This window comes from Linepithema humile, chromosome 2, assembly GCF_040581485.1.
Source record: "Linepithema humile isolate Giens D197 chromosome 2, Lhum_UNIL_v1.0, whole genome shotgun sequence".
NCBI classification, from domain to species: Eukaryota; Metazoa; Arthropoda; class Insecta; order Hymenoptera; family Formicidae; genus Linepithema; species Linepithema humile.
This window is the reverse complement of record NC_090129.1, coordinates 7593323-7620193: the sequence shown is the minus strand read 5'-3', so window position 1 is coordinate 7620193 and position 26871 is coordinate 7593323. Positions and strand designations below refer to the sequence as shown.

At 37.8% G+C, this 26871-nt stretch overlaps 1 protein-coding gene across 2 annotated transcripts in view; it reads right to left on the bottom strand.

Moving 5' to 3' along the window:
- dpy (dumpy) overlaps positions 1-26871 on the bottom strand; it is a 95430-nt gene extending 68559 nt beyond the window's left edge. For both annotated transcript variants that reach the window (XM_067349518.1, XM_067349519.1), the window contains exons 1-7: positions 26187-26871; positions 3236-3291; positions 2758-2953; positions 1766-1870; positions 1445-1561; positions 1120-1367; positions 390-639 (exon numbers count right to left, since the gene is read on the bottom strand). In XM_067349518.1, the coding sequence (XP_067205619.1) occupies positions 390-639; positions 1120-1367; positions 1445-1561; positions 1766-1870; positions 2758-2953; positions 3236-3291; positions 26187-26196 (982 nt within the window). In that variant the 5' untranslated portion in view covers positions 26197-26871. The remainder of the gene's footprint in view (positions 1-389; positions 640-1119; positions 1368-1444; positions 1562-1765; positions 1871-2757; positions 2954-3235; positions 3292-26186) is intronic.

Genomic DNA, 26871 nt, shown 5'->3' with positions numbered 1-26871 from the left:
TGTTAAGATATCGATTATGATTATTATCAGTCATGAACAATGCTACATTATTAAAGCATGATAATTAATAATAAAAACTTCAAGCTTTAAAATTCTTTTTTAATTTTTTGTCGCAATGACTTTTCGCCAAAGTTTTAGTACTATAGTTTGCTCAATTTTGAGCGTCTAAAAAATCTTCCCTACTTTTGTAGAATAGTGTATATACATATAACATTTACCTAACATTTATATTTAAATATTTAAAATACTTTCACGCTGCGCAAAAATTTTGTTTTATACTTACCATTCATAATTAAATTAATATAATCTCAATTGTTAATTTCGATTCGTTACAAGAATAATAATAATAAATATACATAAAATTATTTATAAAAATTCTTAAAACTTACCATGACAACCTGACAATGGATCACCATTCATTCCATCGGGACAAGAACATCTGAAGCTACCATATACATTCGTACAAAGAGCAGAACGTCCGCAAGGACTCCTCAGACATTCATTAACATCTCTGCATTCCTCTTCCGGACTGCCGTCGTATCCTTCAGGACATTCGCATTTATGTGCGCCTGGTAAGTTCACGCATAGTGCATTCCGTCCACAGGCACCCTCGTATTCGCATTCGTTAACGTCGATGCACTGCTTAAACAAATTTATGATTACATTCTAAATCGAACATCTTTTGATAAATTTATTAATATTAATTAATAAATGTCTTTTTTATATTCCATAAAATTTTGGAAAATTTGAAATAAAATACGAGCATTATAATCGCTTTGCGATAAAATGTAAATAAAATGTTTGAAATTTTTTAAAAAACTATTGCGCTGTATGCTTGAAGCTATTTATATGTATATATTTATGCATCATTAGTTATTTTCATTAGTAGTTTAGTTTATCCATATATTTTTAATCAGTCTTCCTCCGAACATACTTTATAATCAGCTTACATCCGCAAGAGTCCATCGTAACGGAGGGTGATTATTAAGATTAATATCTTCATTATAAATACAAAAAAAAATTCCATGATAAGGTGATTGACTTGCAGGCGTGTTATTATCCACTTTAAGCTCTACTTATCGTTTTCTCTACTTTATATTCCTGTTTCCATATACTCACACTAGTGTACGGGTCTCCCGTAAATCCATTTTGACACGTGCAGGTATAATTGCCAGGTATGTTGTGACATACGGTATTGTCGCCGCATGCGCCTGGTATCACGCACTCGTTCACATCTTCGCAGTGTACCTCACCGTCGCCGATGTAACCGGATTTGCACTTGCATAGATAATTCGAAGGAAGATTGCAACATTCGGCATTTTCGACGCAACGCCCAGCGAGCGCTGGATTATCGCATTCATTGATATCTGCACAGATGCGGTTTAACAAATGATAAAGCGAGTGCGCGGCAAAATGACAGTTATTTAATGCACGATAAAATTACCCTCGCAATGGAAGCCATCGCCTCGATAGCCAGGAAAACAGGAACATTGAAAGCTGCCAAGAGTATTTGTACAGTGGGCAAATATATCACAGGGCCGATATTTACATTCATTCTCGTCTGCAATTTTTAATATAATTATGTCATCGTAAATGTCATTTAATTTTATAAATTAAAAAGTAGGAAAATAAGTACACATTATATATGTGTATACTTGCGTCAATTAATCCAAACGTTTGCGTAGAACAGAATATGCATACGCGTTAAATACTTACTAACAAGATTATAGTTATTAGAAAAAAAAAAAATAATAATAGCACAAACCTGGGACTTGACAGTTACATCCTCCAAATCCATCGTTACAGTGACAGACCGAATCCAGACAGACACCGTTTTGACACTTGGTGCCGTCCTCTTTTGTACAATCGTCTGCAAGCAATGATTTTAATAAACTCATTGTTAATCTAGCAATTTATACTGCTAGATTGTTATTGTGTGAGATAAATTTATAAGTACGCACTTTTATAATTTTATAATTAATTTTTGGGAATAATTTTTTCAAATGTTTATTGAAATTAATAATATTAATTTATATTTCATCTTAAATGTACACAAATACTTAATCTTATTTGTGCGGTTAAATAGTTAATAATTTTGATCTGACCAGTGTCAGAGGATAATACCTATTTATAAAGAAATATCCTGTATGAGGCACGGGCCATTTCTGTTTAGTCATTAAGTAACATTATCCGAGAAAAAGATGCAAATAAATTGCGACTACACTGTAAGCCATCGACTAATCGCGCAATTTTCTCCCGCTGAACTAATCGGCGGCCGAACATCCGAGTTTTTCTCACAAAGCCGTGAAGCCGATTCGTTCAGTAGACTCACGTAACACGATCCGCTCATCGGCGCGGACCGGCACGTCAATTACACCTCCATCAAGAGGATAGCATCCGTGGAAAATAAGAATGAAACTTTGTAGCTAATTACGACGTGGGCGTGACTCGATGTACAATGCAACATAATGACGCGAGAGATCACCTTAATTGGGCGATGAGATGCGACGTTACGCATCGGCGACGAGTGTGTTTCTGCAGCTTATAACAGAAGGAAAATTACTCCAACTATCATAATGACATCGAGAATAACGGAATGATATAAAAAAGCGACAGAAATGTTAATGACAGAGTATCGTGTCATGCGATGCCACCATCCTCCGTGAGATTCACAGTCGTTTCGCAGTGACATTGTACACGCGAGAGAATCACCCTGATAAATTCAAGTTCGAAGAAACGTCTCTTCAAATAACTCACCTGTGCACTTTAACTTGATGCGCTGCTCGTCCGCGCCTTGGTAACAATCGGCGCGATGGTCACAGAGCTTCGAAAGCTCGAGCAGCTGCAGGACGTCTGTCGACTCGTTGACCTGGCAGCCGAAATAGCCATCCTCGAGGTTCAGGAAGAATACTTCTCGCCTCAATCCATGGCCGAGTCCGTTACGAGATTCGGCCTGAAAACATTAATAAATTTTATTTTTTAGATATTCATGTAATTATTCTTTAAAACCGCTTTCTAATATTTTACCGCTACTATATTCTGTGGTACTTTACAGTTTCAAACTCTCTTAAAATTTTTTTTTATAAAATTTGTAGTTGTAATTGAACGTTGTAATTGAATTCGACGAAAAAACTTTTAGATTAAATAGAAAAATAAATAAGTCTCTTTACACACGCGTGAGAAACCAAGATAGATTTTAAATTTAATGAAAGGTTGCAGATAAACGTCTACTTACCGGATACGAAGATAGAAGTATCCACGCCAGCAACGGCCAAAGATGTTTCATCTTTGCTGTAAAAAAAAATTACACTGACATTAGTCATATTGTATAAATATCGCATACGAATGTGCAAATTAATTTCTCGGTAATGATGTGCGAAAATTTTTAGCGGTGATTAAATTTCCATATCCTTCCTCAAGACATCACGAAAGAAATTCAAATAGATTCCTTAAACACGTAATAGTCTGATGACTTCACGCAGAACTCACCAACGGTAATTGCATCATCGCAAATTCACAAGTGGTTTCGCAAAAAACGGCACTACGCGTTTGAGTCTTTGTAGCACTCTGGGAACGACTTTTCACGATCACGCTGCATCCGGAGATGAGAAAGAAAGAGAAAGAGAGAGGGGGAGAAGGGCACTCGACATTCCCCGCGATGTTCACGGTGTATAAATCATGAGGAAAGCACCGCGGTTGTAAAAAATCATCGGAAAATCAAGCGTGAATACGAAACCGCAAGAAACCGTCAACCGTTTTTCAGTCACAACGGGTAAACTTACACCGGTCGAACACCTGTTCGGCGAATAAACCACTTCACCGACCGCTTCACTGTGTGGCTAATTCACGAATATGCACCAAAGAAGTCGGTTGATCCATCAACCCCAACATATAGGCCGTGCAATATGTGCAAGTGCCGTTTAAACCGTTTGAACGAAGGACATACATATCTTAACAATAAATACAGGTAAAATGTTTCGGTTGTTATGGAATAAAATATAAATAAATCACAAGCACATTTAAATGCTGATGACATAGCATCAGTGACTAATGACAAATATAATGACAGTATTTCATTAGCGAGATGATAGAAGATCATCATTCATGGTAACTTGTAACATTACATATTCTATGAGCCTGAATAAATTTATCTGTTGTAAATTTGGAATATTATTGAAATAAAAATGCTTTGTCCTTGAGATGTACAAAAAAATTAACTCTCCATTCTCTCCCTCTCTTTTACTCAGATATTTCTCATTATCAAATATTATGGAATAAAAGATAAATTTTCTATATTTATATAAATGTTTATAATAATAATAATGAAGACCCACCGATACTCAAGTGAATTTTATTGAACTACAAGCTCCATAGCGCATTGGAGTTAACATTGTGAGAAAATACGCGTATCGATAGCAGCCAGGCTTCTCCAGCGCGCATCGTGTTTCTGGAATGCGCTCTAGAAACGCGGAAATCTGAATTCTTAAATTCTCAAGTATAACGATGAATCTGCGGCAATCGTTTTTCTGTTTATTGCCCTTCCCTATTGCAATTCCTCTGCCGTACGTTGAACTGTAAATGCAATTTTCACAAGATAGTGCCGTACGCATTCGCGCAAAAGCGTCTTCGTTCTAGGCTCGCAATCCTGCAAAACGCAGACAAACGCACTATGCGCGCGTGCAGCGAATAGCACAATAAGTTAGAGTTGCGGCGATCAACCCGGCGCGGTGAAATGTTAACGACTGTACGCGGCAAAGCTCACAGGGAGAACCAGGGGGTGAGAGGGAGGAGAGAAGGAAGGACGTGTGTTCGCCAAGTCGGATAAAGAGAAGGAAGAGAAGCGGAAAGTGCGAGGAGGAGCGAGCAATGAGGTAGCAGAGGAGAGAAGAAGCGAAGGAACGTAATAAAGGAGGGCGTGCGAGTGCGATGCACCTGTAGCCCTCCTGCCTCCCCAACCACCTTGCGTCGTCACCGAGTCGCCCCTCCGTACCCTTAACTCGTCAAGATGTATAAACCCACAGCTGCGACTCGGCTAACACGGGAACCCAGGGGTTCCCTTGTTTTAATTTTGTCACGGAAACCGGCCACCCCACAGCGAACATATTTTTAAGTCCGGTTTGACTTCCGTAATTCCATTCAAGGTCTTCGGATATATTTAAAATAGAGAGTAGTACAGTTTTTTTTTTACGAAGCTTAATAAAAATGATGCTAAACTGAACTTTAAATTGATACATTTAAGTACTTATTAAAATTATTTTAACATTTATTCGTTAATTACATTTATAATTTTTTTTTTAATTCTTCAAATAAAATATATCATAATGTAAGACTCATATTCTGTTTTCAATAGCCTTTCTCGATTGTATTACTATAAAAGTAAGATGTACAATGATTAATTGACTGCGCAACGGTTCACGCTTTGACGCACATATGTCAAGGAAGTGTTCTGTTTTGTACCCTTTAATTAACTTTTTGCTGTAATTAACCATTTAGCTATTTTATAAAGTTGGATAATGTAATATATACATGCTTATGATAATTTTGACAACAAAAACATCTATGTATAAAATGTATATTAATTTTTATTAAGTGTTTAATATTTTGTAGTATTAAAGAGAACAAAAATTTTTTTCATTTATGATAAATATAAACTTTTCTTAATCTGCTCGTTATGAACTCATACAAATATGTTTTTTTAAAAAAAAAAGAAATGTCTTATAAATATATGTATATTCAATGCAACGTGTAGACGCGGATAGAAGTGCGCAATGTCGCGAATGTTCTTGACAGACATCGATCTCTCTGCCGCGAGCGATTGACATAAATACATTAGTTTTTGTCGATGTCTCTTTAGCATATGTAATGTACATGTTGTAATCTTACAATTGGTTAATCAATAGCTATCGTCTATAACCACCCGTAATCGAACTATGTGAGTGTGCGTTTCAATTCTGCATCACGGTTTCTCTGCATACATATATGTATGGTGCAAATTGCATCGCGCGTTTATATAGAGCATACGAAACTCCTACGCGCATTATTAAGATATGAATGGCGGCAATCACGGTTTTGTCATCAATTAAAACAAGTTAAATACGCGAGGCTTGTAGAAGGCTGCTTTATGGTCTAAATACACTGATTTTCTCTCATAGATTAATTCTGTAATTTAATAAGAAGCATTACAGCTTAATAATATTTTCGCGCTGTTTCCGTTTTCATACTAATCATTCTATTTATCTTTTTATATCTTTAGACATTCTATTTATATTTAACCTTTAAGCACAGCCGAACAAATGACCATATTACAGCCACATGTTATGTTAAGACATATTTTTATTTCGATGACGTGATCCGCTGCATTAATCAATTGCGAGCCGATTTAATGGCTAGTTCAAATCGAAATAAATATTCCAGGTCAAGAACGACTCCGATGTGCGAGTCATCGGCTTCACGGATTTCTTCTTTATTATGCTGCCTCGCCCACGAGACTCTCAGTTTATGGAAGCTTGCAAGTCAGGAACAACGTATTTGCGCGGCGCCGTGAAAGTCCACATGTGAGAACATCCTGGCGGTAGAAATTATTCTTTTGCGTGTGCTCGAGGCGTGTGTTAGAGATACATCCCACGCGAACTGAGACAACTCAGAATTACAGCTGCCTGATGTATCAGACAAACAGATTGCGGAAATAACAAAATTATTCGTTAACTAGCAAACTTTTCTTGCACACGACATTATTTGAAAATTACTTGGTATTGTTAGACTGCATCGTTCAGAAAAGCCATTGACCTAGTGTATGCAGACAGTGTCAAAATTTATACACTTTCTCTTAGCTGTACTCAATACAATAACATCAAATTAAGGCCAAAAAGAATGCCACTTGCTTAAATGTCGAAACATTTATAGATCTTTCGTCATAAACAATTATAGATCTTGAAACTTTTATGAATTAATGAAAGTAAATATATAAAAAATAAAGAAAAAAGTTAGAACGTCTTTGAAATGCGAGCTAAATGAATTTTACATGTAGCCTATATTTTTAGTGAGATCGTTTCTACAAACCTACTTTTCAAATCTCATAAAGATCAATCTTTTTATGTGTAACAGTAATAAATAGAAATAGTGATTTTATAATTTTATAGATTAATTATCTTGTTTTGCATGCTTTTAATTTATAACGCGGATCCTTTAATAACAGACATTTACGGCTTTATAATGCTGCTCGCGAGAAAATTTGCATATTTAGCACCCGCCGTGCACAACTTTCATTGCATAACTGACGTGTTAAGTCCTTCCTACGTGTGGTGCTGATTTCACGCACGAGTCTCTTTACACATTTGCGTAATTCTTCAGTAATCAGCAAACGAAGAGCTGCTTTTGTTTGAATGCATTTTAATTGTTAGGCTGGTGGATAAAAATTCTCAGCTTTTTAGAAACATCAACGCGCTAAATCTATTATGCAAAAAGATATTTCAAAATAAAAATAAAGGAAATACCATTAAATCCCGATGCCCATCGCAACAAAGTGATTTAATGAATGTGAATGATTTAATTGCAAGGTGACTGACAATAGAAGATAATGGAATAAAGAAATGATATGCAGTAGCGTACCACAGTAGCGTTCTAATTACTTGACGTCTTCCTTTCGTTTCGCAAATTCGCATGTGTGTCAAGATGCATCGATATGTGCATGCATATATGAATATTTTTATATATGTGTGTTAATTACAGACACAAAAATGTATAAGCAAGCTTTCTCCTCACCAAAACCTGCTTCTGTTTATGTGCGATATAAAAATGTAATCGCGCGGCTACAAAAGTAACAGACATCTTTTAAATATTCAATAAGGATAAAGTTGATTTAAAATTCAAATCTCTAGATCCAAATCTAGAACTTCAGGTAACGCAGAAAAATCCACGAAAAATAGAAAAAAAATTTCGAAAGATAAAGGAAGTATCATACACGCTTAGAATTTTGCAAAAGGAAAGATAAAACGATGTTGTGCACAAGATTTCACTTTCATTCTAACTTAATGACTCTGACTTTTGTTAAGTTCCCGTCGTAATTATCACGGCAATTTATGTAATTTGTGGGTGGATTCGCTGTACCTCTAAGATAATGTCGTCTATTTCTATAACACCTGCCGTCTGATTATCTTAATTTCATAACGATGCACGCACGAAGGAAGTTCAGGTCAATATCCTTCGTGCAACAACCATCAGTTTACATCAAGTGATAAACGATGTCCATACAACGGATATTAAAATACAATTTTATCTACGCATCATTGCCACCGTTGCTAATAAAATGATTGGAGTAAGTCATAATTCAAATGGACGTAGTAAGTCACGTATATATACATTATTTTGAACTTTGACATAAAATAGCGAATATTTTACGGTGTGATTGAAAGGTCTATACGTCATATAATCTATCAATTCCGACGCAGTTCAAGCAATCAAAGCTATTATCTTCGGGTCGTTATTGTCTACGTTTCAAGTATATATCTTCGTTCAACGATATATTAAGTATATATCTTCGTTCAAGATATATTAACAATTATGTAATTTTCACAGAAATAATATAATGTTATAAATTTCTATAAGATAACAGTTAGAAATAAAATTACGAAAAGCGTTATAGAATGTCAATTAACCGGATATCAATTATACGAATAATCCCTCGATGATTATTCAATTAAAATGGATAATTCTCCCAAATTTGATATTGAAATAACATAATTCTATAATTCTCTCTTATCATTTTTTACAGTAACTCCTATTTTAGGTGTAAAGATCTTGAATTTAATACAAATAATAAAACAAAATTAGAAACATTTCTGTTTGTTAAATAAAATTTCCATTTGATTAAAAAGAAAATCAATAATTATACTTTTACAACAACTTTCTTATTATAATTTCTCTTTTCTATATGTGAATATGATATTGGATACGAATGATCAATTAATGTCATTTGATGCGCAAGAGGAATTTGCCAGCCTCGACCTGCCGCCGCATCCTATTAGGAAATCCGAATTCTAAACACGATCGAACGTTCATCGCGCTTGCCTGAGGCAACATCCGGTATGAATCAACGAAGTACAAAGTAGACGGCGATTTAGCCCTAAAACTTACGCCCACTGCGGGAGTAAGAGAGCGGCGAGCGAAGCGAAACAGAATTATTCTGCTGCAAAGTGAAAGTTCTTTCGGTTACTCTACAAACGAACGGGCGTAAGGCCGAATGTGTAAGACCCCGTTTGATCGCCGAATCACTTTCAATCCGTTCCCTATAGAGTCCGCAATAAGTTCAAACAATTCCGACAAGTTATAATGGAAAAATCAGTTCTGGTAAAATTAAAAACGATGTATAACAGACTTGTGTTTTCAGAAATTTAAAAAATTGTAGAAATTCAATTGCGTTTAGATAAACGTGACACGCTTTTGCAGATATTTAATCTTCATCATTATAAAAACAATTAATATAATTAACAATTAACAATTACCCATTTCATGGTATGTGAAATGCGGAAAAGGCATGTAGAAGCGTTAACCATGCGTGATCATTGTCTAACATACGTTTGCGTCACCAACGCACATTATCGCGGTGTTGTTTCAAGCAAATTAATGCAAGAGATAACCTTGGCTACAGGACGGTGATTAAACGGCTAACTCTTGCCGAAACATCCTATTATCTACCATGAGTCTACTGCGTGTAAAAAATTCTATGCATATACAATGCAAACATCGCTTTGGTTTACGATAGAAAAATACACACGATCGTATTATCGCTCGTCATTTAATAGCATTGTTGTGTCTACGTTAATCAGGAAAATAATGACAGCTATGCTGACGAACAACGCAGTAATTAACTTCGCAGAGTAACAGCGCGATAGCGTCGTTTAATACTTCTAATTGACAATAGCTGCCAGTGAGCAGTAAAACGCCTTGGTTTATTCGATGCGTTAAATTATAATCGTGCTTCACACTCTCTTCGGCATCACGCACATGGCAATGCCTCCGCATGGCACATCGAATGCTCATCCCCAAGTTACCGCTCAATGACGACGTTCGCGCAAAGTGCCAGTGCCGTTATATTTTATATTTTTCTGTATTTACAAGTACACGCGATTCGCCGACCAACAACTTCCGATCGTAAAGTGTCTACTGCTACGTTGTCTAACAGTACAACTTGTTACAACACGGCCATTTTCTACGTGCACGAATGCCGTAAAAAAGATCAAATTATAATAAAATAGAATAAAATACATAAAACATGAAAAGGGAAATGTAATGAAGATTAATTAAGCAAAATTAAGACAAAATAAAATAATTAAATAAAAAAATAAAGAAAAATAAAAAATTTTAAATTCATATCGAACAAGTCACGTGTATCCACGTGTGTTAAGAATAAATATTCGTCTTTACACATTTATTTTTAACATATCCTTCTTGTACTTCGTGAGATACTTCGATTACTTATTCATGTGTACGTCACCAATATCTATAACTGAAACTATGCGCTCAAATTACGGCTGCGGTTCACACGACCATTCGTACGTGTCTCGTTACTCGTTAGATCTCTTTATTCGACTTCCATTAATGTCCCCGATAAATTAATCGCAGTCGAGAAATCCACGGTTACATCATGAATTAATGGAAAAGTAAGAGAGATCGCGGACGAGTCTGAGATACTATCGTAACAACGCCAACGGCGAATTAGTGTGTCAGCGATTAAGAAGAACACGCGCGATTTAAAGCCACCTTCGCACCAGCCGATTTTCTAACGGTCCGTAACAAAATTGCCGTGTACCGTATGGAGATGTATTACTGGATGTAACGGAGCACCGGTTCTCGACACCGAGAACATAATGGCGAACTGCATATTCTTGCATTTCTTCTAGAAATCTTTTGTGCGACTTTAAACTCGATTATTATTCTCCCCGGCAAAGATTTTATAATAATGTTAAAAACACCTTGAATATGTTAAAATCTCAGAACATTGTATCAATCACGACTACAAATTGTATTGACGTTTTATTGCACATTTATGTGCGATTTAACATACTTGAAAATTTCTTTTATTACTCTACTTGTTTTCAGTTAGTTGCTTACAAATATTTTTTCTCACATAAGAGAAAGTGTTTGTAATTATTTGATTGAGCATTGAAAAATCAACAATGCGAGAAAGGCATAAGATGGCGCAGGAAGTAGAAGCGGAAAAGGGAAGATCTGACAAGCGCATCCATAACGTTATATTCGCGCGGATCGTGTGATCGAGAACCAAGGTTTTTCGCTTCGCCGACCTCGTTAAGAGATTCGTGTTATATTGCGCGCAACACGGCATACACGTTTTCGCGAAGTAATTAATTCCCAGCTTGGTAAGACGTACGCCTCGTTATCATCGCGATGCTACATAACAGTTCTTTCAATTCTTAAATACGTAAAAATTTCATTAAATTTAATCCGTAATAAAAATCTTTTCAGAATCAAAACCAGTTTTACAGCGTGAGAAAAGTTATGGACAAAACAAAGTAACTAGAAAAATGTAATAACTTTCGTTTTATTTGCAAAACTAAAATGCCCAGCTTATATGCTCGTATAATGAATCGAATGAGAACGAGACACCCAGATAAAATCGAAACATAATGCCTCAAGGTCGCATCGATAATAATCATCTCCGAAGAGACGAGCATTTTTGTAATATGCATAATTTACAAATTTCCATTGTAATTGACATTTTCATTGCCATATTAGCAATAACTATTCGCTGACGCGAGCTCGAGCCGCGTGCTTTTTTCCCACGCGCTGAAATCCCACAAACGACGTGGACTCTCGCAAACGGATCATCCCGTTCGTGTGGGAATCGCCTCTCTTGGAAAGGAGATATAACGGACATGTATGTATAACTAATTGTCGGCGAATCATGCACGCAAATAGATCTTGCGACTCTCATTATCATGCATTCCGAGTTAAAATTCTCAATAATTGCTCGGTGATTTGAAGTATGTAATCGTTACATGCAATTTTTTTTAATATTTAATAATTTAAAAGAATTGTTTTAAAAATGATTATTTTGTCGAAAAATACAAGGCCAGTTTTTGTCAAGAACAATTTGCAAATGACAGTAGAAAATAGATGCATTTAGGAAAAGCATGTGCAAAGAAATGCATGGAATGTAGAACTCATTTGCATCGGACACTCTATTGAAGTTGAGTCCTCCAGAAATCTTTCTTTTTTCGCGTATGTCATGCAACATCCTAACGGGTGCTTTCCTTAAACATGGAAAGACTGGTAACAGGAATGTAATGGGCTACGAGGTTGCACGCGTGATCTGTTGCAAGCATTGAACTTTCCGAGTGACGCATGTCCAATTAAGGTTCGCATGAGCACGTACTACACACGTAATCGATTGTACGTTGTGATTTTACCGTCATATACGAGATGCGCGGAATCAATGTCGCATAACCTAAGTGAATTGCTTTCCATTTTTTTTTTTGTAACTTTATTTTCTGTTTTGTATTAAAAATACACTTTGAGATAGCTGGAGATGGAAAGTTTCAAAAATTATATTAAGAATTAAAGTTATTTTTCAAATGCAAATTATGCTGTTTATGAGCAGTGATTATTGTAAAAAAATAAATAGTGAAGATATTACATTAATCATCAGTTCAATAATATTTTATAGACTTAAATAAAAATGATTCTTATCTCAATGCCGCATTAAAAAAGAATTCGCTCAATTTCTAACTTTAATTTGACTCGTTACAACAAGATTATCTCACAACTTGTAATAAACATCGCTTCTTATTACAGATTAATTATAGGCACTATGTAATTGCAGACGCGTTAGCTAAAAGAGAATGTGAGTCATAGAAGATTCGCCTCATGAACAAGAGCGGCGCGATCGCGGAAATACGCGCGTAACGAACGGAAACCTGAAGATCTCGCTCGCATCATCGGCCAACACTTAGATATATAGCCTCCGCGGAAATATCGCGTTATTATTGGTTCGGTAGAAACGCATATACATATACATACGCCTGGATGACTAGTGCAAAACGGTAAATTACAGCAATCTTGCTGTCTAACACGTGTTGCCTATTGTGTCGAGTCGGCAAATTGATTGCCGCGCTTGCGAAAATTCACCGTTTTAACGGCATATCTCGTAAGCAGTTTTTCCTCAGCCTCAGAACGTTTCTACGAGCGTTATATCATAGCTATTAAGTATCAGTAGCTCCTGACTATTTCTCACCAACATATATCGCCTGACGAAATCCACTATTAATTTTACTTTTAAATACTTTTACTTGGTTTCGCTGTTATTTAATGATAGCATAAGCATCTCCTTCTCGAAATAACTGCGATATCAAAGACGGATGTATTCTCGTTTGTCCTGTCTTTTGGTATGAAAATTATCGACTATCCTGCCAACAATTAAGACAGCGGATGGAGTAAAGACATAATTTGCCACATCTATCTTCTACAATGTTAAACTTTGCGTATATATTGTCCCGCTATGTCGTTAAACACTGCGTAGATGGTAGATACGCATTAGGATGTAATCTAGCTTTATAACACCCCAAGATGTACCTGTTCCGCCAGCAGCGGAAGAACTAGATCTTGATACATGAAGAAGAAGTATTATAAGTACAGTCTTCCTCATACGCCCAACCAGCTGCGAGCGATGAGTAAGAGAATAGTTGCCTTGGAAGATTAATCAAGGACTTCAAGTGCACTCACTTTTTTCATCTTTTCTTTATAAAATAGATTATAGATATTTGCATTAATATCTTTACAGAAGTATGTAAAAACCAAATTGGATTGCAAAAAGTATAACATATTTTTTCTATTCATGTAATTTAAGAAAATAAGCAACCGGAAAATTATTTCAAAATTAATAGTAGATAATTAATTATCTTAAAGTTGCTCCGTCGATACCCGATATCCTTGCTGAGTTTCCTCTTTCTCCCAGAATGGAAACACGATTCACTTGCGAAAGTACGGTTAATTATTATCGCGCAATATTTTACACGGCACTCCCGACGCGCACTTTGTTATATTAAGACAAAGATAAAATTTAAATGTTATCGCACGAAACTAAGATACATTCGAAAGACTTTGAAAGACACAACGGAAGGAAAGGAGAGAGATGGAAAATATTAATAATTAGTTTTTGCCCACTAGTTTTCAATGCTATCATTATCGCAAGGAAATAATATTTTTTATAAGCAACTATCGATTGAGCACGATTGCTTAACATTTTTCGAGAGAAAGGAGTGTAAATATCGAAGTAGTTTAAGCGTAACGATTAGCGCATAAAAATTAATTACTAATTTTTTAAATCTCTTTCCTTTCCTTTCGTCGTTTTTTAGAACGTCGAACGTATTCTAGTTTTATGCAATGATATTTTTATCCTTGTTCTGATGTGACAAAGTACATATCGGAAGTACCGTACAAAATGTTGCGCAATACTAATTAATTGGGTTTCCGTGATTGAATCGTGTTCCCATATTGAGAAAAGGAAACTCAGAAAGGACATGGAATGCTGAAGCAACTTTCAGGTAATTAATCATTTATTAAAAACTTATATTTAAAAAAAGGAGATATTTAAAAAAAGGTGCCAAATACGCACTTGTCGAAACATGTATAAAACAGTGTTATTTTAATGTATATTTCATTATTAAAAAAATAATTATTGAAAAAAATTGTGTTATATTTCTTACAAAAAATATATCAAAAACTAGCATTGACTAAAAATAAAAGATTGTACATAAAATTTAATTCTTTCCTTTAATATTAAGTGCAATATTTAATATTAAATGGAAAAAAGCGCTGCCGGACCTAAAAATATTCTAAAGGTGATAGCTTTTACACACTTTCTTTAGTGCAGCCTTACGTGTTTAAAGTAAATCTCGTTCCTTAGCTGAGAGGCCGCAGACAAGGCTAGCGGAAGGCACCGTCGCTTGCCTTCACGGCAATGATCATTATCGGCACAATCGTGACGGCTGCAGTCAGTAAAACAATAATCGAATTATACGAATAATGAGAAGTACGTGATAGTACGCGCAACGTCGCGCTACGTGCAATGCGGTAATGCGATTCGGAACTCCGGAAGGGAACTTCGAAAAGTAATTTACGCCATGACCCCTCGACACCGTCATCTCGAGGCTGAAATAATTGCATCGTAACCGTTAAGGGGTGGAAGGTCGGGAGAAGAGCGCGCTCGCGAGCGCGCGCTTGCGTTTGCGTATGTTAGAAGAGATGCATGAAAATATTATCGCGGGAAATTACATCAAGGCACGTCGTGAATCGAGTTACCTCGTACACGACGGCACGTCGAGGCGCATTTATAACGCCGTCCTGCCGCGGAAAGCGCAATAATAACGCGCAATTAATAGATAGATCACGGCATAAAGCGCCGCATTCTTCGTCGAAAGCCGAAGTTGCCGTATACAATTCCAACTATAATATTTCTATGTCGAGAATCCATCGACGGAGCTCGCGGTGAGAAAGAATGCGCGTTAAGACTTTTACGATTCTGTCTGCCACGTTTTGTTTATTTTTAGAACATAGGAAACTCTCGCTCGATCGTTAAAGCGTCATACTCGTTAACTATGGCAAAATTCCAACGCAAAGTGGACTTGAAATCATTTAAGTGAGCTCCGCATTCGTCTTGCGAATCTACTTTTATTCGTTTTAATAACTGAATATTTCTGCTTTAATGGGAAGTAAGGTATAACTAATGGCCTTAGATGCGTCGCTGCATTTGCATAATCGCATAAAACCTGAATGGGAAATAGCAAGATTTCCTCCAATAAATAGGTAAATGTATTTACAGTTAGACAAACGTCGCGATAATGATTAATCATCCGTCCACGGTCGACGACGGCCGTTCAAATACAAATATCTTATTTATTTTTGTTGTTATCACACACCGTAGTCGGAAATCACAGTTTCACAGTTTCTACAATGTGCTATCTGCACGCCGCGCGATGACTCGGATAACCGTGATTCGCGAATAATAATACGTAACATGTCGTAACGCCAAGTTTTATTGATCGCCCGATGCAAATACCGCGTGCATCGCGCATTGAGATAAATTACGCAACCTGTCATCATCATTATTTGCCTGTAGCGACAGTAAAATCCGCCGACGATCGACGCGTCGCGGAATTCGCATAAATCCGCGAGAACGGAAGAGTGTACTTGCAACTCTCGGTTACGTCATGCTGAGCCTCTTCCTCCAACTCAAGATCAAAGGAAGTGGCAACAAGCATCTTTCCCAGGCTAAAAAAGGAGTTTCTGTCATTCTGATTAATCTTTATAAATAGAAAAACTCAAATTGCTACTTGTTCCTCGTATTATTAATCCAATATAAACAGCATAAATTCTTGTTAATTAAAGTTCGAAGCGATAGACCGTTTCTTCCTAAATCACAGCTCTACTCCTCACAAAAAGAGAGTAAAAACAGATATATTTTTTGCTGTAATAGAATTTAATGAGTCGTGAATGGTTCTACCCGCTAAGTAAATCTAGATAGCTATTCCTCCCGTACATCTCGCATCTACAGATACATCGGTACTAAACAGAAGCATTAAAGTAACTCGCATTTAACGTGAATTATCATTAATGTAGCATGTCACGCAGGTGCAAATCGACTACATCAAAGTGTACACGCCCTACAAGTGTCTCTCGATTAAAATTCAGTTAGCTCACTGATGCACGACTGCATCGAAGATGCACTTCCCTGAAGCAGGACTTCTCTAACATTGCAGGTTCCAAGCTGTCCAGGGCCTATAGTTAGCCACCGATGCATGTCGAGTGTAAGACAAAGGTTTTATACCCTTTGCAGAGAAGCGGGAAAGGAAATATGACGTCTTACGACCAGAAACATCGAGAATGTGCAATTACTAACCATAATGAAGCGCAGTGATGGACGAGACTGTTTCTTTGCGATATGTCCGAATCACAATTGGCCCCGAGCATATTCACAAGTTGACTTGATGGCCAATAAAGTCATAAATATTTCGAAATGAAAGTAAAAAGCTCTATACAATAAATTGCAGACAGTACAAAAATTGATCTTCTCTGATCAAGTTTAATATCCCTTCAAAAAATTTAACGACGTCTATTTATTACAGTTTATTTTGATTAAATACAATTTTCCAATTATCCGTATCGCAAGATTCACTATGCGATCTTCAGATAAACTATTTAATAAGACTTCAATTATGAAGTTATTGTTTAAAATTATCATTTTTTCTAGCAATTTATAAGGATAATCGAAAATTTTACTTTTTCTGATATAATCGTGAATTTATCAAAACAATTAATAACTGTATAATTAAAAATAAAGCTTAATGTAAAAGTATTATAAGCTGTATTCGCCATATGATTTGTAGAGTTGGGATTCCTCGGAATAGTTGAATTCCCTTTCTAGTTTTATATATAAATTTTATTGTGTATCTCGAACGTTAAGCTAAGACGCGCAGCAACGTATTTCTCAAGAAAGACGACAAACAGGCAGATCCTGAAAAACCAAGCAAACTGCATCGATCAAACGCATCCTACGGGTAACTTTGACGAGAAATGTTCATGGTGCAATTCGTAGTGTTCTATGTAAAGACGATTTACGGAGACAAAGGCCGCGTGTACTGCACGCTCGGTTAAAAGGAGCGACCTCCTTGAGAACGGTCTTTGACTCGTAGAGACGAGAGAGATAAGAAGACTACGACAACGACGACGACGAAGAGAAGAAGAAGAAGAAGAAGAAGAAACGATGGAAGTCGTAGTAGTAGTAGAAGAAGTAGAAGAGGTGGAATATACACAAGGCGAGGGATGAGTGCGAGGGGGAAACGATGTGGAAGAGCGGCGGAGGAGGACAACGGTAGGGGAAGAGAGCGAGTAATGGCGCCGGCAAACTTGGCGGCCGCGAGAGGTCGAAGAAGACTCCGCTTCTGGGCGGTGGAGCACAAGGTGGAAGGACCGCAGTGTGTACGGCAACCGAGACGTAACCGAGAGCGAGAGGGACGGATATCGCGGAAGGTGCAAGGGAGAGAGGCACCGAGGGAAAATGTATCTCGGTGGCTACCAGCGATGCACACCACTCCCTCTTTCACCCATCGTGACTTTCCTTACGAGCGCGATCCGATCGCGAAATGAAACTTGCGTTACCACGTAGCGGGAACGCGTTAAATGCAAATACGCCCCGGTGGGGGCAAGCTGTCCGCGTTTTTGCAGCCTGCAGCCGTAAGGCCGCGAACTCTTCCAGAAGGATGCGACTTTTTTATTTTGTACAGTCTTATCTTCCTGCAATATCTTGCAGCCTTCCGTGATCTGCATTAAATTTATTAATGCATAGAAATTTTAACAAAAAGAAATATTAATGAGATATTAATAGAAATAACTATTATTTTTATTATGTTATGTTTCCTAAGTCCGCTTATACGAACATATAAAGGAGCGTATAAAAGAGGAAAAATTAAATTAATTATCGAAAAAAATTCCACCTCGATCATTTAAATGCGCGCGGAATGAAAGAATCGCCTTCCGCTAATTGATAATTTTGCGGTCACGACACGGACGGCTCTAATTTACCGTCCATCTCGTACTCGCTACGCAACACGTTCGCTCAGGTATGCGATGTGGAAGGTCACGAAGTGTACTCATTCGTGACCGAAAAAAATGCTCTTGAAGGAAAAGACGAGAAGAGAAAAGATCGGCATTACTGATGCTCACACGCACTCACGCACCGTACGGCGGATGCGCGGCGCGCCGTCTTCCTTTCTCTCACGCGGATACTCGAGCGCGGAGCGGGAAGGAAAAAGCGAGAGCCGGAGAGCCGTTCCTCAGGAACGGAGGATGCCTATAATCGGCAATGGACGACCGCGCCTCGGCCACTTTCGCGTGGCTTGACGTGGACACCGGCGTAACCGATCGACCTCACGCTTAATCATCATCGTCTCGTATAGGATTCTATCCCGGCGCGTTCCTCCGCTCTTACGCGTGCGTACATATATATTACACGGTAGCGTAACTAAAACATAATTTTAATATAGTCGAGAGTTAGTAGCATGTCAGGGAAAAATGAAAACGTCCGAGCCGAGGGGGGGGGGGGCGGTAATGTATTTCGGCGTCTGTACACGGTTACGTGTTATTTATAGCGCTTGTGCGGACTCGCATCTGGATTATCGGTCGGAGAAAAAAAGAAAGTGCGTGTGTGCACGCATGATAAACGCCGATGCGGTGATTTTCTTCTTTTTTCGAAGATACCACCTCCTGATTGCGATCTCTCGCCCTCGATGGAATGCGGTAAATAGTTCACGATCTTCGTCCTTATTCGCGTATGAGTGAGTGAGGTCGTCCGAGACTCGCTGCGTATCGCGTTACATCGCGTGAAGTATTAAGTCGGCGACGATAACGACGTTATAAATTTTTTGCCGGAATATAAATGTTTTGGAATGGCGATTCGTGGGATGTATAATAGAGAACGCGTTTGGCGCAATCTGATGCGCTCTGGTGGTCCAAATTACCGCGCGCTGCATATAATTTTCTTATCTCGGATGCAATTTCAAAGGTGTTCATCTATTAAGCCCTTTTGTCTTGCTTTATACTTATTATATTACCCATATTGCACTAATAAAATCTGAAAAAAAATTACGGCACGTTATTGTTATACATTAATAGCGATTTAAACTTCGTTTAACATCGCACCCGTGGTTCGAGTGAACTTTAGCTCACGTTCTCGTCGATTCTTTACTGCAAATATTTGATTTTGAATTTTATATTTGCTAAATATAAAGACTGCGTTCAATGTCAATACAAAGTGAGAAGACGACACAGTTCATATTTAAAAATGTAAGAAAATCTGTTTCTTTTTAATTGCAAAGAAAGAACAGGAAAATTGGCTAAAAGCAAGGTTAAAGTTAATTGTCGAAACTGGCGAAACCGGCTCCACGAAGAGCACGTAAGTACGCGGCAGTGCTTCGTGTAGTGCACAGTCGCAAATTATACTGAAAACTAAATACGTAATCCACGACTAAACTTGAGCGCAAAATGCACATCGACGTGAGATACAATGGTGCGATCCGTAACGAGTAAAAGCGATTCGCTAATTGCGATCGTCCATCCTCCGCGGAGTGCGATAAATAATACGCAATTTCTAGCGTCACTTGTAAATAAATCCTGACGAGACACGCCGCCGCCCCTCGTTCACGTCTCGACGTAATAAACGCGCCACACGACGGGCGGTGCGACTTCTCCTCCACAAATTGCCATTAATTATTCAAATTGCGCTCAGTCGCATCGTCTTGCCACGTTCGCCATAACTGAGGATATACTCAAGCGGTTATACAACCACCCCGATCGTTCATCAAGCGTAACAACCGCAGCAAACCTTCTATCCCCCATCCACCGCTCGGTGCATCTGAATACGTGTGTTTGCACCTGTACACGCTAAGCGTGATTTAGAATAGCAAAATCGCGCGTCGGCTGTCTCCCCGTGCGAGATTTATATGGACATCAGCATTCCGCTCTTCTTCGTCTCGCGGTGAACGACGCAGCATACCTGCCGCCGCAACTGCAGCCGCCGCTGACCTCAGAGGGCCGCTCCGGATTGCGGGGAATGCAGTCACGACGGAAACAATTGCGGGAATCGCTCGAGCCGCCCGAGAGAAAGATAAGGTCTTCCGATGATCGCCGAAGCTGAATTGCCCTTCCACGTAGACGCGTCTCATGTTTCAAAGACGCAATGGTGAAATCATGGGTAATATCGCGGACGAACAAAAGATCAAAATTACATATCGTGAGAAAATTCTTTTATTTTCTTCACCCCTTATTTCACGTGTTATTCATTCTATTTGCAAAATGGCAAATGTTGAAATTTAACGTGTTTTCAGTGGTGTCAATAAATGAGCATTTATTGGTGAATAATTATTAAATCTATGCGCACTTATATTTTGACTGGCTTAAAGCGGTAATCGAGCTTTTCAATGCGATGAGAAGAAACAAAGGAGAAGCGAGAAAAAAATATTGTTTCTCTTACATCGACTAGTCGAAAAAAAAAGAGATAATAATAAGGCATAGTCACGCAGGCGAAGATTGCTGGTGAGCTATCAGAAGATTACCCGAGGGGCAATGCTTTGATCAACTCAATCCACAAGCTGCAGCTTGATTCCAGCTTTCAGATTAATTAAAGAGTCGTGGAGAGAAACAGGTATAGTGATGCACCCCGAGATCTCATGTATATCCCTCTGATTTCCATATAATGGAAATGCACGACATAACGGTTTGACGGCGAAGCATACGAATTTCAATCACTCGGAATATTCTACAAAAGGTACATAAATTTGCATAAAAGCTACTGCAAGACCTCAACTCAGCGAAAGCTTTTACATTCACTACTATTTTTTAATTAGTATGTGAATCTTCAAAAGTATAAAAAAAGAAATTAAAAAATATGTTAGACAAATTTTGCTAGATTTGTAAAATGCTAAAATGTAAAGAAACTGTTTAAGATCGCTTTATTATGTTCAATAAACTTGAATGAAACTTTCACGAAGATGTTAATGATAAGTCTCAAAGAGCATCGTACAAGGATATCGTAATGATACGTCGCGTTTGACTAAAGACGTCGGCGACGAAAGTGTCGTATCACCGCAATACCGCGAAAGAGCAATCGCAAGTTGCCGCAGACAAATAATCAAGTATTACCAAGGATGGCTCTGTTATGCTTATTAATTATTTCCAGTAGGACGCACAGTGGCAATTGATAGAGTGCGTTTAAACTGGGTCTCGCGTGCAATACCTTGTGCAACCAGTCTGGTTGTCAACACTAAATTTAAATTGAGAGATTTAAAGTTATTCATAATTGCTAAAACATTTTAATTATAGATATTATTTGTGTGTAAAGAAGATAAACTGAGAATATATTAGCTAATTCATGAATAATTAATTCTTATTTTATAGCTTATTTTTGCGAAATTAATTATTAATAATTATTCATGTTCTTAATTTTATTTAGTTCAAGTTTATTTCTTACTGTTTTTCATCATGCTATTCCATTTATTCAATGTTATTCTCAGTTACTCCATTTTACTTTAAATTTATCTTTTTAAATGTTAATATTAAGCTTATTTGAACCACAGAACGTGTACTTAGAAAAGATAAAATTATTACATTTGAAATATAAACTACTTCGCTCGGAAAGATTAAATAAGATATTAAATATGTGCATATTACGAAAGAAATAATGTCAGATATGCTACGCGAAGCTTACAGCGATGCTTTTATTTACCACAGCAGTTAGATAGTTAGAAAGTTAGTGAGTGTAATGCTACGTAATCTGGAAGAGCTAGTGCTTCAAATAATGTTCACGACACAATTTTGCGTATCTCATTAAATAAAATGATAAATATTAGCCTAATGTATTGGTCTATTTATCATTTTTTTAATTTATAACGTTTATAATATATACATAATTCTTTAACGATGTAATTATGTCATTTTATTATGTCAATTATCATCCTAATTAATGTTATTATGTTACAGATACTTCTAAAAATTTTTTAACAAGCCTTTCGCTCTACTCTATTGCCAAAATATAAATTTTTATAAAAATATTTCGTATAGAAATATCTATTAAAATCGTTTTTGCAAAAAAACAAAAGATAAAAAAGTTATATAAAAATTAATTCTCTTATATATTATTTCTATATTAATAATTATTATTAATAATTTTGTTATATTTCATGTTCTTAGATTTTTTTTAATGATTTCCTGTTGTCATTAAAGACGGCGGAACACGAAACGAGATATTGACGTCAACTATCCAATCGACTATCTACTCGACCATACTAATTTCTAGCATTTCCTATTGTAACCGACATAACTGCGGGTTCCACGCACGGCCTCGAACCTTTCGCTATCGATCTAAACCAACGACAACGTTACGCTTGCTGGAATTGAGCTAAATAAATCGCTGCGGTGAAGTAATAGAATGCAATGCGCTGCACATGGTATTGACAATGGTTGTAATATCAAGTAATTCCGGGAAACAAAGCAGTAATCGATTTGATTGAGCGGCAGATTGCGTACAAAACGAGATGCGAGTAAAGCATCGCGTTTGCCGATACATTATAAAGATAATGCGTGTACCCGTCCTGTTCGATGAGTGAATTGAATCGTCATTAACTCTCTCACTTCCGATGTAATTATACGATCTGTTTATTGAAAATATTTCAAACAGAATCTCATATCGTTATTTTTATACCAAAACTGCGAAAGTTTTACGTATATTGACGTTTCTGGGATAACATGAATTCACACCTTTTCACATCCGTCAATTATTAGTCGATGCTTTGACGTAGAGTGAAACTCGGTAATATATACGTGTCTCTGATACACATGCTTTGAGTAAAATGCGTCAAATATTAACACGCAACTTTCAAATTACTTTTAAGTAAAAACGCTAAACTTACATTACATTCGTGATTTTGGTATAATAAGAACTATACAGATTGCTTTCTTGCAATATTAGCTTCTCTGAATACAAATTGAGTACATTTCCTGATATAATTTTCTTACATATATAATTATCTCTAACATAAGAAATTTTACAAGAAAAATTTAGAGAAAATTTCATATTAAAAGCAAATTTTTGTATTATTATAAATAAAATTGAAAAAAAATATTTAACCGTTTAATTAATCTTTTTGCAATTTTTACGAACAAAATCGGGCATGAGAGAGCTAAAAATAGATACTTGCGTTTACCTTCAGATGTGGTAGCCGAGAGCACTCCGTAAAGGATCACTCAGGATCAATCTTGTCACTCCGCGGGTATCCTTGATAAATCGCATTGCTCACTCACTGAACGCTGCACTCGCGACTCGCTCCGCATTTCTCTCCGCTTTTTTTTAATCGTTGTGTCGTCTCCGACCGCATCATAGAGATCTTTTTTACACGTACAACTTTTATCGTTTCGGGCGCGCACGCACTCGCGGTGAAAACCGGATCCGAGGACCGCGCTGGTATACGTCGTTTTGTCACAGAAAATATCTGCTCAAAATCACTGCACTTTGGAGCTTTTAGCTCGCCAGAAGTGACGGGGATAGAGCTAACTTTTATAGCTGTACACGTCTTTTTATTGAGCTATTGAGTTCCGATTTCTTAATAAAGTTACGACGAAGGATGCAACATGACAACATGAAAATGTAAAGAGGGTAAAGAAGTAATAAAGTTTTTGTCACACTCTTCTCTTATCTCTAATATCGGTTTAACATCCCATATCTGTCGGATATCTCTCTCTAGAGATCATCACGAGATTTTAAATAGGATCTCTCTTAATTAGCATTGATATATGGTATAAAAAATAGATAAGCGTTTAATAAGATATGTAACAAAAAAGAAAATGTCATGACCGAGTCTACAAAAATGATCGCTGTAATTGCTGATACTCGCATTTGCGTCATTTTTGTTTGCGCAATGTAACAATCTTGTAACAAACCGTAGAGAAACTGGCAATAACTCACGCTAACCGACTACCTGCACCGACTTTGCCACATTTAGACGAAACTAAGCGTAATAATCATGCTAATGCGAGATGTTCGCGATAATTTAATTATCGGAAAGTAATCGATTACGGTAAAACGTAGTCGAGCGAATCATTATTAATTTTCGATCAGCTAGCTGGATTCGCGTCGGGTTCGATAATTTTTTTCATTTTAAGGTGGGCCATTAACCGAATGTCTGAGTCAGTATATATTGCCGCAACGACTTTCTAAAGTGATTAAACTCACACACGTCGGCATGATACAAATATCCGATGATGCGATTACTTTCAATCGTTTTATAGAGCGAGCGGAAGGCTAGAAATATTATTTGCTCTCAATTACTCAACACTTTCCAGTTCTCAATATAGAATCGATATTTCTAAAATAAACCGGTAGAGCGAAAGAAACAACGATTGAAAATATCTGTCTGTGAACAAATGATATGTTGGAAGAAGTATATATTTATTCTTTCATGTAAAAAAAAGTAGGTATCTGATTTACGTTACGCCCAGGTGGCTGCATAATTTCTGATCAAGCCGCCAACACACCTCGCGCACCACATCCTTGACACCATCTGCCTAAAGGATGTGCTAAAGGTCGACACCGATGCACATCCTGATGTAATACCAACAGACGTTTAATTTTGCGACAAAAGCGCATAATGGCACGCACATAGATTTCTACTTCGCGAGAGACTCAAAGTAGTAGCTAGTAACCAACCTGTGATAATTTCATTATTTAATAAAATCTAAATAGCGATATAAAATTAAAAAATGTAATATTTTTTTCGATGGACACCATTGTTCAAGTGGGCTTTATGAAAGCTTGGAGATTCCGTTATCAAAAACAAGCAGATAAAAATGCAAAAAAAAGTCAATCAACGATTGCGGAAATCTTCGAGGAGAAAATAGAAGAAGAAAATAATTCTTCGTCTCTCTCTCTCTCGATCCTCTGATTGAAAATATTAATAATAATGTATATACTACGTCACACACACACAACAAAGATAAACATGTGTATCTAATTCGAGAAAAAATGCGCAATTGCTACGTAGCGCGAAAAAAAAATCCGTAAATCATCCTACAAAATTACGAGTGCCACAAAATTGCTGGTAAATCGATATTAAACACGCGGAACCATTTTAAGGAACAAGTTTAAGGATAAATGGAGACAAACGCTCCGCGTCCTTGACTGGTCTAGTCTCGAAGTGACTCCAATTGACGACGATAAGCACTGGCGAATAATCTCGGCCTTGACTTCCGCCGAAGAGGCCAAAGCCGCGTTAGCGATGATCGACGACCTGTGGGGTCACGTGAAGATCTACAACGGTGGGAATTAGCCGATCCATCCTGCTAGACCTTCTACCGAGCACCGTCAGTCAAACGTCTCGAAAGAGATCACTGAACCCCGCGTTCGCGCCGCTACGGCGCGCGAATCTTAAATAGATTTCCCGATCCTCTCAAATTGGTTCCCATTAGTCCTTCTCATGACAGAATCATCAGCTCGAGCTGTCCGATGCAGCGTGAAAACGGTCTTCGTCGAAAAGTAGAACGGTAGCACGTCGGCGCGATATGCGCCAGGATGTTTGGGAAGAGTTAAGCGCGAGAACCAGAACGTGGTCGCAGACACCAAGACTTACCCGTCCCCATGGCTGACAGCAGCAGCCTCCTTCCGCCTCAATCCTTCCGCTTATCCAGGATCCAATCTTGGCTAAGTTTGTATTTCACTGCGCGAGGAAAGAAATTATAAAAAAAAAAAAAAAAGAGCGCAACGACCACGGTGGACGATGCGGTATGGTCGAAGGTACGACCTCCTCGTCCAACTAGGAGACCGCGGACGAACTGGTATCCGGAGAAGACTTTTGGTGAGACTTCGATGTGAGACAACGACGACGTCATCGCCGGCCTGGTGTCTCATTGGCCGACAGTCCTCTCGGATCGGTTGCTTGCCTCTCTCTTTCTGAAGCTCCCTTCCTCTTCTTTTCCTTCTGCACGAGCTCCTCTCTCACCGCTTACGTACTCACGTCCTCTCCCTCTCTCAGGTACTCGCCTTTTCCCTTTCCCGCTCGCGCTCATTCTCTCACCTGCTCTCTTCAGCTCGCATGGCTGCCCGAGATATTTCCGTCTCGCTCTGTCGCACTCCCACGGTAGGACTAGACTCATTGTAGAGTCACTGCGTGCGCGAAGTCAGTGAGCTCAACGCCTGGAACCAATCTTCCCGCACTCAACTCGCACGAAGGCCTGTATAAGGTATACGCGAGGCACGGATAGTCGCGGCTTAAGTGTCTCGCTGGATGGACGATGCTGTAGGTAAAGGTCAGTTAA